This window comes from Citrus clementina, unplaced genomic scaffold (genome assembly GCF_000493195.1).
Source record: "Citrus clementina cultivar Clemenules unplaced genomic scaffold, Citrus_clementina_v1.0 scaffold_6, whole genome shotgun sequence".
Taxonomy (NCBI): domain Eukaryota; kingdom Viridiplantae; phylum Streptophyta; class Magnoliopsida; order Sapindales; family Rutaceae; genus Citrus; species Citrus x clementina.
Genome location: NW_006262139.1, coordinates 11,552,818 through 11,567,619, shown reverse-complemented (window position 1 = coordinate 11,567,619; position 14,802 = coordinate 11,552,818). Strand labels below are relative to the sequence as shown.

The 14,802-nt window shown below is 34.9% G+C and overlaps 1 protein-coding gene across 1 annotated transcript; it reads right to left on the bottom strand.

The window, feature by feature from the left end:
- Positions 1-6,408: 6,408 nt before the first annotated feature.
- Positions 6,409-13,625, bottom strand: LOC18038838 (probable DNA helicase MCM8). The gene is made up of 17 exons (XM_024182272.1): positions 13,360-13,625; positions 13,136-13,276; positions 12,660-12,774; positions 12,356-12,578; positions 12,065-12,228; positions 11,225-11,488; positions 10,629-10,724; positions 10,311-10,463; positions 9,715-9,785; positions 9,507-9,625; positions 8,976-9,105; positions 8,572-8,623; positions 8,310-8,466; positions 8,040-8,214; positions 7,187-7,357; positions 6,983-7,096; positions 6,409-6,594 (listed from the first exon to the last, which is right to left on the bottom strand). Exons 1-17 carry the CDS (start codon positions 13,534-13,536, stop codon positions 6,541-6,543), a joined length of 2,376 nt encoding a protein of 791 aa, XP_024038040.1. The 5' UTR covers positions 13,537-13,625; the 3' UTR covers positions 6,409-6,540.
- Positions 13,626-14,802: the final 1,177 nt, after the last annotated feature.

The following is a 14,802-nucleotide window of genomic DNA, read 5'->3' as shown; positions in this document are numbered from 1 at the left end:
TGCTTGCCCATGAGCAACTACCTCAATCCCACATCTCCTCAAGTCCTTTACCAAAGGTGATTGCATGGTGATAAGATGAGCCATGCAACCAGATGATTTCCTACTCAAGGCATCTGCTACCACGTTTGCCTTACCTGGATGGTAATTAATAGAACAATCAAAATCATTTACCAACTCCAATCATCTTCTCTGCCTCAAATCCAATTCCCTTTGAGTAAACAAGTACTTCAAACTCTTATGATCGGTGAAGATCTCAAGAGTCTCCCCATACAAATAATGTCTCCAAATTTTTAGAGCAAACACTATAACAACCAATTCCAAATCGTGAGTTAGATAGTTTTGTTCATGATTCTTTAACTGTCTAAAAGCATATGCTATAACCTTACCATGCTGCATTAAAACGCAACCCAAACCTTTTCTAGAAGCATCACTGTAAATCACAAAACCTCCACCTTCAGACGGAAGAGTTAAAATGAGGGCAGTCGCCAAATGACTCTTGAGCTCTTGGAAGCTCTTTTCAATGCCTCATCCCAATTGAACTTCACATTCTTCTTAGTCAAATTAGCAATGGTGCTGCTATGCTAGAAAATCCTTTGACAAAACACCTATAATAACCTGCCAATCCTAAGAAACTCCTTACTTCAGTCACACTAGAAGGTCTTTCCCAATTCACAATTACCTCCACTTTGGCTGGATCTGCTGAAATATCATCCTTCGTCACTATATGTCCCAAAAATATCACACGATCAAGCCAAAACTCACATTTCTTAAATTTTCCATACAACTTCTTCTCCCACAATGTTTCTAATACAATCCTCAGGTGCGTCTCACGCTCCTCCTTACTCTTAGAGTAAATCAATATGTCATCAATAAAAACGATGACAAACTGGTCAAGATAAAATTGGAAGATCCTATTCATCAAATCCATGAACGTTAGGAGCATTAGTTAATCCAAAAGGCATAACTAAGAACTCATAGTGTCCATAACGATTTCGAATAGCTGTCTTCGATACATCCTCACTTCTTATTTTCAATTGATGGTAGCCAGATTGTAAATCAATTTTAGAGAATACCGCTGCACCTCGTAATTGATCAAAGAGGTCATCAATTCGAGGAAGATGATATTTATTCTTGACAGTAACCATATTTAACTGCCGGTAATCAATACACAACCTTATTGAACCATCTTTCTTCTTTACGAACAAAACGGGAGCACCCCAAGGCGACACACTAGGACAGATGAAACCCTTATCTAGCAACTCTTGTAGTTGGACATTTAGTTCTTTTAACTCAATGGGTGCCATCCGATATGGCGCCCTGGATGTAGGTGTAGTACCGAGGACTAATTCTATAGTAAACTCAACCTCTCGATCTGGGGGTAGTCTAGGAAGATCTCCAGGAAATACATCAATAAACTCCCTTACAATAGGTATGTCTTCAAGACACACCCCATCGGGATAATCAACAACTATATACACTAAAAATCTTTCACACTCATTCTTTAGCATTTTCTTTACCTTAACCATAGAAATCAAAACTTTATGACTCTTATGATTCCCTTGAAAATGAAATTCTTCCTCGCCAGGTAGGCGAAAAATAATTTCCTTAGCAAAACAATCCATTGAAACATGGTAAGGTCCTAACCAATCCATCCCCAAAATCAAATCAAAATCGTACATCTCTAAAGGTATGAGATCCACAAGAAATTCTCTATCACACAATCTGATCACACATGACTTATAGACATGATCTATTAATTGGCAATCCCACATAGGAGTACTAATTGTCACGTGAACATCCAGTGGTGTGATAGGCACATTAGCATAACGGGCAAACACACAAGATACAAATGAATGTGTAGCACCAGGATAAAAAAAGAACTTTGGCTTCTTTAGAGAATAAGGACAATGTACCTGATACTACATCATTGGACACCTCAGTATCTTTTTCTGTTAATGCAAAAACACGCCCTTGCACCCTCGGTTTCTTCCTCTGCCCTTCGTTAGTCGGAGTATTTGTAGTCTCACTACGTCTCTTTGGGCAATCCATAATCCTATGCCCAGATTCTCCACAAGCAAAACAAGCTCTAGTTTTCCAATTGCATTCACCAGGGTGCCTCCTTTCACAATGTCGACAAATGGGGTAGTTCCTCCGAGCGGTGTCATCAAGAACACCCTTGTTATCCCATTTGTTACCTCCACCATTATACTTCTGGGAGTGAGGACCCTGCCTATAAGAACTTCCATTTTGCAGTCCACCTTGTCGATTCTTCTTATTTCTCTGATCTCTTGTAACTTGAGCTTCAAGAATATCCTTCTCCGCAAGAATTGCTCGATCCACCAAATCGGCATAATTATTAATCTTAAGGATGGTCAATCGCCCTTTAATGTTAGGACGTAACCCTTCCAAGAACTTTCTACACTTACTACCCTCATTAGCAACCAATGTAGGAGCAAAACGAGAGAGGGCAATAAATTGTTCCTCATACTCCGCAACAAACTTAGTTCCTTGAGTCAACCTTAGGAAATCAACCTCCATCTAATGTCGAACTCGTTCAGGAAAATATTTTTCATGACAAGCCTTTAGAAATAACTCCCAAGTAATTGGTACATCTTGCAAGCCAGCCCTTAAAAGACGAGATTTGGCATCCCACCAGTGGTCTGCCTCACCCTGAAGGACAAATGAGGCCAATATTACCCTTTGATCATCATTACAACCCATAGCCACAAATATCTTCTCCATTTGTTTTAGTCATGCCTCTACAACCATGGGATCGACAGTCCCCTGAAAGGTAGGTGGTCCCAATTTCTTAAATCGTTCTAAGTTCAACATAGCTCCATGATCTCTTACGCCACCTTACCTTTCAATTGGCACATTCTCTTGTGCCCTAACTCTACCTCTAGCCATATCTTGAATTAACTTACTTTGTTGTTCCATCAATCTAACCATTGCGCGCATTATAGGATTTCCTTCGTTAGCCATCTCGCGCAAGGTTGGGTCAGCGTCGTCAGCGATACCTAAAACATCTCTCAAGCTAGAGGCATGCCTAGTACCTCCCCTACGTGACATCTTTTGACTATAACACGGAGAATAAATAAATAAATAAAAAGGGTAAATAATTCATAGCTAAAGGTCGTGCAAGCGCACAGAGTACTGAATAAGTAGTATAACTAAGAAAATTTGTTATTGTAAACAAGAGCAAAAAGTAGTATAACTAAGATCTTTGACAAGAACTCCTCCTAAGATAAATTGTTCGATCCTGTCAATTTCTGTCCATCCCTTATTCTTAACACTTTTTATACCCATATTGTCCTTCTTCATGTCTACAAAACAAATGTAATCGATTTAATTAGACAATCTAATTAAACCGTAAAAGAAAGTCTACAGAATCCTAACCTAGTTGCTTTGATACCACAATTGTAACACCCCAAATCTAACACATGCGGAGCACGTGAAGAAGGAGGTTACTCACAAATCATAATCTTTATTCATAAGTTTCAGACTGAAATACCTCCAATTCTTATTCAAATAAATCCACAAATTCAAAACGTCTAATACTAAATAATCTCTCCCGATGACATAAAAATAATAACAAAAGTCTCAAACTCCAAATTACACGTTCATAATAGAAATAACTAAATAGAAACACGAGTCTATTCCTCCTCTTATTCGAATAGCAACGGAAACAGAAAATTACTAACTCCAAAGCTAAGCGCCCCTCTCAAAGAAACTTAATCTGCAAAAAGTAATGACGAGGGGTGAGCCGTCAACTCGGTAAGTAAAGTCATTTCTAACATACTAGGCCTATCGATACAAAAAAATATTGCAAGCCTTCTTTTGTTTAAAACATATATCATAATCTATAAATTTCATAAAATGATATATCACGATAACATAACATAAATTCTTAATAATTCAGAGTATTCAAAAACATATTTACTTTCGAAGCAAATCATATAATACGTATACAGAAAACAAAAGGTTAGCTCTGTCACATAGTATCACTTATAGTCCTAGTGACCCAACTAGAAACAGAATCAGAATATCGTGTGCACACTCAAACAGAAACCCAGTACTGGTCCAGACAGATATATCGTATATTACGATCAGAATCAGAATAACTATGGACAATGAGCCAAAACATTAAGAATCTCATACAATCATCAATAATTGAAATCAAACATAAGTACAAAACATTCGTATCAGTTTCATAAAAGTTCATATCAATAATTTAGGCTTGCATAACATTTTAAAGATAACATCATAAAAGGTTGTCATATCATAAAATCATTTACATATTAAAAAGCATTTATAAAATACTTTGTTAAAAACAATTTAGGTTTGAAAACATTTACATAAAACTAATTTTGTTATCAAAATCAATTAATCCTTTAAGTAGTATCAAAACATTTATACTTATAATAATAATATCAAAATACTTATACATATCCAATACATTAGGAATGAAGTTACTTACCTCGACAAATGAATTTGAATTAACACACCTCTAAACTTCTAAGAGCTTCAATCACCTTCAATACCTTAAACAAATACAAGATATGACAATTAATAACTTATTCTAAGAATTTGATTTTCGGATTCATACCCGTACAAGTCTGATTCTCAAAAATTTAACTTTTAATCTAAAACTCAAAATGATATAATATTCGATGGAACTATTCTGGACATCCATGAGTACCCCATGTAAAATTTACAAGAGGATCCGATATCAAAAATATTTTAAAAACTATTTACTTCTCAGTAAATTCGAAACTGTTTTCACATAATCTAAACTAAATAGAACGGGTTCCGTGATTTTTATAAAGTAAAATACTAATCAGAAAATTATGACATTAAAACTGGGAATCCTAGACACATATATTAACATACATATAAACTTTCAGAATTTTCCGAGTTCATTTGGTGGTACAAATAGTCTTGTGAATCCGATCACAATGCTGGAATCGTAGTTTTCCAGTGCAGTGGTTTCTATTTCGAAAATACATATAAACTTGAAAACGAAGTTGAATTTAATGAAATAAAATTTAATCAAGAAGCCTTACATGTCTAGTTTCCAGAAATATAAATTTTATAAGAAAATTCATTCAGAAAATATAGGTTTAAATTCGAGATAGTCATGCTATCCAGAATTATCTTGTGCTTAATACGTCAATGATTGATTAACTAAACTCATAATAAATCAAAACCCTAAACAACGCCTAAATACATTCTAAATCTTGTATTATGATCTACAACCATCTAGAATCGTGCCAATATAAACCCTAGCTAGATAGAGTGATTAGAAATCTGTTGAGAACAGGGAGAATAACTTACCTGTCGCTTTGATTCTCTCCTAAACAAAAGTTTGAATCCTAAGATTTAGGTAGGAGCGTAAAGAGCAACAGAGAAAAAGAATAAACGTTGTGAACTTAAGATTATGGAAGAGGAAAAAGTATGCATTTATAAGGAATCTAAGAAACCCTATTTAATTAGTACCCCTTTCTTAATAAGGGTTATTGGCCACCCATAATTCTCAATGAAAGTCCAATTTCCATAATTTAATATGTATGGGAATTTGTAGCGCCCATACACCCCAAAACGCGTCTTGCCAATTAAGGTGTGGATCACCCCTTATAAACCCAGCATCTTTCACGTGCTTTGCCGATGTGGGATTCGCCTAGGATGTTACATACACCCCACCTTAGGGACTCAGCGTCTTCGCTGAGGTTTGCCCCACCATCGCTCAAGAGAACACGCGGAGCTGCTCTGATACCATAATGTCATGACCCAACTCAGACCTAGCAAGATATTGTCCGCTTTGGGCCTTAACAAGGCCCGCACGGATTTGTTCTTGGGGCGCCCATACATCCCAAAACGTGTCTTGCCAATTAAGGTGTGGATCACCCCTTATAAACCCAGCATCTCTCCCGTGCTTTGCCGATGTGGGATTCGCCTAGGGTGTTACAAAAGGTGTGATGTATTAACACAGAATTTGATTCGCCCCACCGCTGAAACCAAATTAAGGGCCATTGGATACTGGCTTACATATGGGTAAGGGCTGCCTTCTTTGGGAAAGCTTTAGAAATTGTAGCTGGCATGGAAGAGCATGAAATACTGCCAAATAAAACGAAGTATAAAAAGATCTATATGGAAATGCATTCACAGATGTTTACAAGAAAGCATGCCTCACAGGCCAAGCACGACAGAAGGAAAGAGAGAAAGAAAGCAGCTGAGGCTTCCAAGTTTTGCTTGGGTCTGCCCAACTAACCATTAAAAATATAAAATTCCAGAGGAATAGCTATTACCACCCAAGTGTTTTGCTTCGTTCAATTCTGACTCCTTTTATATGCACATGACATAGATCGTCTCTTGCAAATATTTACAGTTGAAAAATACATGAGGGCTCAAAATAAGTCAGCAAATCCATGTTTTGGCAGAAGGTAAACTACACTAATCATACGTCGAAAGCATGTATTGAAACTTCTGAAGACAGCTAGAAAGATAAACAAAAAGTTAACCTGCCTTTTATGCCGCTCAACTTCAGCATCTTGATCTAGAAGATGGTTGACTCCGTGAGTAAGATGATGACAGCACCTGCAATAGAAAGCATCATCTATGGTGAATATTAAAAATTAGTAAGTTAGAAGTTAAGATAAAAGATCCATTGTCGAGCAATATATACATGAACGTTAAGTAATCTGGGATATAACTAAGCTAAAAGATCAGCTGGCCAAAGGTGCCAGAACGGTGGATTCCCATATTCAGTTGGCTATAATATTTCCATATAAAATGAACCAAAAAAAAAAGGTAAAAGGAAAAAAGATACCGTTGGGGAAAACGCTACCATTGAGGAAATTCTTTCTCCTATTGGCTTAAATTCAATATATTTCCTTTATTTATTGATATTTGTAATCATTTTTCATTCTCTGATGGAATGTCTAGTTATTTGTTAGGAGCTGCGGAGACGACAATATTACAATACCTGATATGTCTTTGGCCCTTTCTTTAGTAGAAAACCAGCAGTGTTTAAGTTATCCACAAATATATCGATATCAGGAACTCTTAGGCCAATCCTATCAGCCAAACTGTATATTTCCTGCAGTAAAGCAAGTACCTACATGGATGACTTCATATTGATGGGGCAAAACTTATTTCTAGAAATGCCAGAAAAAGAATGGGTGCATACAGAAATAGAAAAGCTGTCTTTCTGCAGCAACTCTGATTGCTTATTGAGGGCACTTAAAAACCGTTTTGCTTCTTTCTGTTGACTCATTCCCCCACTTCGACCAAAATCCACAGAACCATGCTCGTCAACGTACTTATCATACAAGGATTCTCTCATTATTTCGACCACCTCCTGTGAATAGATGCTCAAATAAAATAATAGAAGAGTCAAAAGCTTTACTTTTTTTCACTTAATGAAATTCTAGGTATGGTGAATTGTTTAGCTGAAGACTTCAAATAAGTACTTGTTATCTGCAGATTTCAAGTAAGATTGTAGTTGTCAAATTCAAACATGTTCTAGGATTGCGTCACACCTAAAAGTGCAGAACAAAAGCAGTTAACTTGATCTGAAGAATGATCTACTGGATGATGGAGCTCACCTTATGATAAGCGACATTACCACATGACATTGTCTGTTAATCCATAACCTAAACACTATTTACAGAGAGTCACAAAATTCTGCCTTGTCTACAGGTGCTCATCCTATGGTGAGCGCTTATGCTCACTAGATCATCTTCTAATTTAATCTTACCATTTTTATCCTCAATTTCACCTAAATTTCGCTGTATATCTAATTTGTTTTAAGAAGCTTTGGTTTTAAATTTGATACAGAAGATTCTATGATCATTTCTCAAATGATTATTGGAGATCCTAGTATTTTATAGTTCACAAAGTACTTAAGCGTCCCCTGTAAGTTTGCTAAAAAGCTAATTTAGATTTCAATCCACAGATTTAAATTTTTATGAGAAGTACATTCAAATGACCATTCAGCTAGAACAGACGTTGCTAGACCATTTTCTAGTCAGATAACTCACCAAAGCATTTTCAGCTGTTATTTCTTCTCTCAAATCTAGCCTTGCCCGGGCTTCTGCCAGTCTGACCAAACTCTCAAGCTGCCTTGCTGTTATTGGTGTACCATCAGCTGACGTATTATGGTCTCTCAGTTTTAAGTAAAATTTCTGTAATATTTCAGCTGCCGGTTTGGTCATCCTGACACATGTAGATAAATTAAACTATTACTTGTGAAGATATTTCTATACATTTCAGGGTAGAGAATGCATGTAGAGATTTCATTAACAAGTCACCTCGGGAATACAAAAGTCCTTGCATAAGCAATATATTTGCGAAGAAGTGGAGCAGGTAATGGATGAAAATCACCATCCTTCTTTGGGTCAAGTCTCAACTTTGAAACGAGAGAACCACTTTTTACACTTAAATCTAACCCTCCAGTATTGTGATAGGCTGCATTTCACAAAGAAATAAGGCATATTTTGTAAACGCAACAATTCCAAATCAATTTGGAGTAATTCAATATCTAGAATATTTAGAAAGTTGAAAACACAGTACCTGTCCTTGGTTTTTTGACAGCTGACGAATGTTCTTGATATCCAGAATGAAGCTGCAAGAGAGACACCCAATCAATATTACACTGTGAATGTCAAAGATTACAAAAAGTTTGTGTGTGTTGTACCTGAAACACCCATATACATATAGAGTAATTTTTCAATAAGGGATCCGGATAAGTTAAAAGACAAAAAAAAACCACACAATCCAATGCAGCGTATTTTGTCTTATAGTATATTAAAATCTGTATTTTTTTTATCTTTTATATTAAAGTAATGGAATGCTTACTAAAAGCGGACTCATATATTCATATGTGTGTGTAATGGCAAAATATCTAAACTTTAGACAGACTTCCTCGCCGCTCAGTAGTATGTGCCAGTATAAAGTTTCCAGATTGAAGCACTTACTGACATGATGTGCTCTGAAACTCTCTTATCCAGTAGTTCATCAGGCTTATCAAGTAAAATGAAAACCAAATCGAATCGCGAGAGAAGAGCTGCACTCATTTTCAAATTTTCGTTCACTGTTTTTGCACGGCTGCAATTAGGAAATTCATATTGCGAATTATAACCTTTATATAAAATACCATGTAATTTAAAGGAAACCCCTATGACCATTCTTCTGCTATGTAACATGAGTTTCAATATGGGTCATGGATAGAGAATATTCAGAATAGAGCTCTTTCATTAAAGTCATTACAGACAAACGTTACTGGACATAGTGAACTGGAGAATTTGAATAATACAGTAGAAACATCAGAATAACAAAAAATAAGAATGGTTATATTTTCTCAGTTTCAAGTAACCCAGGAAAGGAATAATAATTTGCAGTGATATTAAAATGTATTATCATAGTTTTAGGCAAAACACTAAATACTTCCATTTTCACATAAAATATTCATCCATGAAAAATACTGAATAATAGTACTAAAAGATTACTTATAATGACCACCAACAGGGTTTGCTGCTGCCAAGACTGAAGTTCGTGCTGATAAACTTGCTACAAGTCCAGCTTTTGCTACAGAGACACACTGTTGTTCCATGGCTTCCAATAGGGCCTGAAGTAATTGCATTAAGGCAACAAAAGTAAATTCTAGCCTCAATACTTGGCGATATAAATAAAAAATGAAAAGCTGTCAGGACAAACCTGGTGTTCAGCAGACATTTTATCAAACTCATCAATACAGCATAATCCACTATCAGCAAGTACCATGGCACCTATTCAAAACTTAATTGTCACAAACATGGGTAAACTTTCAAATGGAATATTTTTATGATATTAGATACAAAGACATTATCATTTCCTCTGCAACACCATGTTTTAGTGACAGAGTTCATCCATTAAGAAGTTCAAAACCATCACATGAGCCTCCTGAGCCAAGTCAATTAGTGTTCTCACCAGTTCATTACAACCTTTGGCCACAAAACATCCAAAATCACAATACTTATATGAATTTTTCCAGTCCTTTACAAAGCCATCTAAAAACCAATGATATCAAAAGACTTCTAACAACAAAGGAATTCAGGTATCTAATTTTTATCCTATATCATATATCTAATTCTAGGAGTAATAAACTAGAAAATTTTGAAAGATGGGAAAGGGACTACTTTCATAATAGTCTTGTACTCCATTTTTCTTACAACTGTTGAATCCACTATGTTATTTTGCCAGATAGATTTAAGGTGACAAATAAAATAGCCAAAACATCACACAAGTTAAAAAACAAGCAAGTAAATGTCTACCAGCCTCAAACGCATAATCATTTGTCACTGAATCCTTCACTACAGCAACAGTGAGACCAGCCTTGGTCGTGGCATTACCACACACATATATGCCACGAGGAGAAACTGCAGCTGCTGCTTGTAGTAATTGGCTCTTACCTAGACCAGGATCACCTACCAAAAATGAAGACCAACAATGAACAAGTTTGTCCACCATATCAGAAACATGCTTATGCGGACTTTTGATGTTAAATTTTTATTATAACCATTTATAAGTGAGGCAAAACAGAAATCCAATTTTAACTTTTTAACAAAAGCAGCAGAAAAAATGAAGCATACCAACAACAATGACATGGATGTCTCCTCTGACAGGAACCTTGTTCTGATCCATTGAATGTTTCCGTACACCACCAAAAAGTGCTAATGTTATTCCGGCTGTAAGTATTCAATAAAGTTACATAAACATACCATTCTAATAGTCAAATCTTGATATCTTGCTAGCAAAGGGTTTCTCAAAGTGCAAGCAGCAAAAGTAGGTAGTATACCATTAAACATATGGCTCACATCATGCTACTTGGCATCACAACCATTCCAAGAAAAATGGCAGATGTCGCCAGGCCATGCAATGACGAGAACAAGTAAATGAGAACAACTAAATTTCATATCTAAACTCGAATAATTCTCCAAAATGTTGATATTTTTGCTCATTTTAGCAATAATGCCCCTTCCTCAAAAGCTTGGACAAGGAGTTTTGGTTGGAGAATTTCACACTAGAAAGCAACACATTATATGTTTCCCAAAGGGGTAGAACATCATATTCATAGTCAAAAGATAATGTGCAAGTTATAAAATAGAAGAAATGATAGGTAGATAAATAAAACCAGTACCAGAAAAAGAGAGAACTAATGAGGAAAGACTGAACATATAACGTCTACCTTTAACAAGTTCATGCCCATATATAGATGGACATATAGATTGAACTATTTGCCGGAAGATATCAGAACCAGATTCCTCTGAGAATTTTACAATAAATTCCAAATCCCTAGGAGAAAACGAGAATAAATTAGCCTGTTCTGAAGCTCTAGCATTGCAATTAGAACCTTGCAAATCCTCAGTATCAGACTGTGACTTGGAATTTTTAACAGAAACAGCTTCCAGAAACAAGTAGTAGAATCCTTGACTTTTGCTTTTTGATTTACCTGAAAAATGATCAAATTTCGCTCACTATGATAGTTATGGGAAATAACTATAAGATATGCTATCTGTATATATGAACTATTTTAGCTTGAAGTACATATTGTTTAATATATTTCTGCATTTGGTAGAGTATGTACTTTGCCAGTAAGTATCCTAAGAAATCTCGACATTGAGAACCCCAACTGAAATCACATTAATCATGTAGTGAGACGATCATTGCATGACTTATTATTCTTTGTTACAAAATGAAATATTCATAACATTGCGGAAGCATCATTCTAACATGGCATAACACAGGCCTGTAGCATATCAGTTTTATGAATTTGCAGCATGATTCTACATGACATCCCTTCTAGGTGAACCATGCTGACTAAGATTATCACATATAGTACTTTATCAATGACCTTATCTAGCTGCCAAGGAAGTTAAAATGCACATAAAAGAGACACATAAATAGAGGTCGTGAAGATTTATGAAAATATGAGTATTGCATGCGGATATTGGCTATAACAAATTTTCAGGGTAGGATGAAGATGTAAACAATGTTTACAACTGTCAGAAAACCCTCTTCACTATACCTCCACCAATATCCATGTAATTGTTAATTACTCTTATGATTCCAGTAACAGTTACAACATCTCCAGGGATACACACATCAACAAGATCTTCAGACAGTTCACATTCGACTGTACGTGGCACTCGGCCTTCTTCATGGTCCTGACATTTTAGCAACTCCTGCAACCTGGGGAGGTAACATAAACAAAACAAGTTAAAACAATTAAACCCAAGAAGTTATGATGGAGAATGGCTTTGCACTTTAAATAAACTCACGAAACAACTGAATTTAAAGTTTGAATTAAGGTGCTTACCTTATTTTCTGAAAATCTATTTTCCTAGCAGAAGCACGAATTGGAGTAAATGTTTTGCTCTTGCACCCATGTAATGTGCAAACTAATGGCGGTGAAAATTTTCCCTCGGGAAAAATACGCAGAATTTCAGATTTACACTTTGAGCATTCAAAATCCATCCGTACAACCAAAGGCCTGACTGTGCCAGCTTTTACAACTGTACCGCGCACGGATACTAGCTTGTCTGTAATTTCACCAAATAATATGTGACCTACGACCTTCTCTTAACATAACAAAAGTCCGCAGAATTCAAATTTAAATTTACCAATATATGCTGCTTTCAAATTCTTCAAAGCAATCATAGATTCAGGATAATTGTATGGACGGATGTTTATCTTCATGCCATCCTCCAACTTGTTCTTGCATTGTATTAACAGAACCTGCTTCAACATGCAAGTAACTAATAGTTGTTTGGAAGTGATTTTGGCACCCAAAAAGAACTTTCAAATAAATAAATATACGATTTTTGTGATTTTCTAATTGTGTTTCATTGAGATAATAAACATAAGTAACTTTCAGAATTTACGTATAAAGCTCTTAAGATTTATTTTGAATAATTATTTGATAGTTACAGATTCTAAAATAAATGTACAATGCACTTGAAGTACTTTTAAGAGAAGCACTTGAAAAGTACTTTTAAAAAAGCGCTCCAAAACCAAATGCGTTCTAAATATTCTAGCTCCACTAAAACTCAATCTAAAAAAAAAAAAAATAGAACCGTTCTGCTAAAAAAGCTTGTACCTTGTGAACTGCAGCACTCATACATGAGAGAGTCATTCGAGGTTTCTCTTCTAAAGTTTCAAAAAACAACTCAACATCACAAATTTTTCGAAATTTCTGAAAATCAAGCGACAAAATTAACACGCCTCCATCATCCTTCACCTGATCCGTATCAATTAACACAGCTAATTAATCAACAACAAAATTGACAATTAAAGAAAATTAGCTATTGATGACTTGTTGACCTGCAAAGCGAGATCTAGGCCTGGAGAAACGGAGAAGAAGCGAATGAGATCAAGGGTGAGGATCAACTTATCCTCGTCTATCGAGAGCTCGTTGTCGGCGAAGTATATGGCCAAGATGTTTTCGATTTCGCTTGTATCGGCCGTGCATTTCAAGCTATCTCCGTTAGTTACGTACATCTCGATCGAATGTTGACTCACCGAGTTGCCGGTTGCAGGGTGTTTGTGAAATTGCTCAAATTTTGCTTTTCGTTGTTTTGGCGGGAAAAATAAATTGCAAACAAGAGGCGTGTTCTGGAAGGTGGAGGGAGTGGTTTTCTAGTCATACACTTACGCGACCGGACCGGGCTTCGACCGGATCCGGTTTGGTCGGATTTTTAACTCTGGAAACAGAGTTTAACCTTGAGTTTGCCATGAATATTGTTGCTAGTCTTTCAGTCGTGGCTTTAAATATGGGATGGGATAATCACAAATTTTTATATAAATTAATGTGGCGTTAATTTATTGGTTGAATTAAATATCTCTTGCTACTAATTTTTTAGTCGTGGTTTTAAATATGGATCTAAGTACCCATATCTTAGAAGAGTAATAATATAATCACAAATTTTTGTATAAATTGATTTTGTACAAATTGATGTGCCGTTAATTTATTGGTTGAATTAAATATCTCTTGACCTACATGATTTATTTATATTATTTTATATTTTCATTCAGCTAATAAATTAATGTCACATCAGTTTGTACAAGAGTTTATGACTATATCATCACTCATTTTAGAAATGCCTTTCTTTTTTAGTATTTTTTTAATAATTCTCTAATTAATAAGTTTTCTTTTTTAAATTATGTATTGTAGGAAAGCATATCTATATTTGTGAACATTAGTGTTAAAGAAATGTAATTAATAATTTTATTTAACCATTAATTTATTCATTATTAGTCTTTCCAAAAAAAAAGTAAAATATGTTATCTTTTCAGTTTTCTAAGAAAGTCTAATTATTTAACGTTTGAATCTTTGACTTTTAGTATTCTTTTTAATTTTTATTAAAAACCTTATAATCTCAAAAATTAATAAATAAAACAACTTCTTGATGTCTTATTTACAAAGAAAATTACTACATTCGCTAGTTCATTTAAAAAGAAAAAAAATAGTTTCTTGAAATATAAAGTCCATATCCATGATTTGATTATCAATTTGTCTTCTCAACTTTTTATATGCTAAAATTCTAAATATTATATTTGAAAATAGTATATTTCTACATATTTGATTGTTTATTTTTGTAATGGTTCTAATGGAAGTAAAAAAAAAAAACTTCTTCACTAGTTTTTTGGTTTTGTTTTTAAAAATTTTAAAGATCTTTTTAATTATTGTTGAAATTCAAATATGGAACGAATTTTGAGATATTTTATATTTCTTTGAGTATTGAAGTTATAGAATAAAAAGAAACC

Coding starts and splice junctions, on each gene's coding strand:
- LOC18038838 (XM_024182272.1), bottom strand. CDS start 13,536: ATGTACGTAACTAACGGAGATAGCTTGAAATGCACGGCCGATACAAGC. Junction 10,725..11,224: donor TGGGCATGAACTTGTTAAAG/GTAGACGTTATA, acceptor GAATACTTACAG/CCGGAATAACATTAGCACTT. Junction 8,624..8,975: donor TTTCAGAGCACATCATGTCA/GTAAGTGCTTCA, acceptor TCTCTCTTGCAG/CTTCATTCTGGATATCAAGA.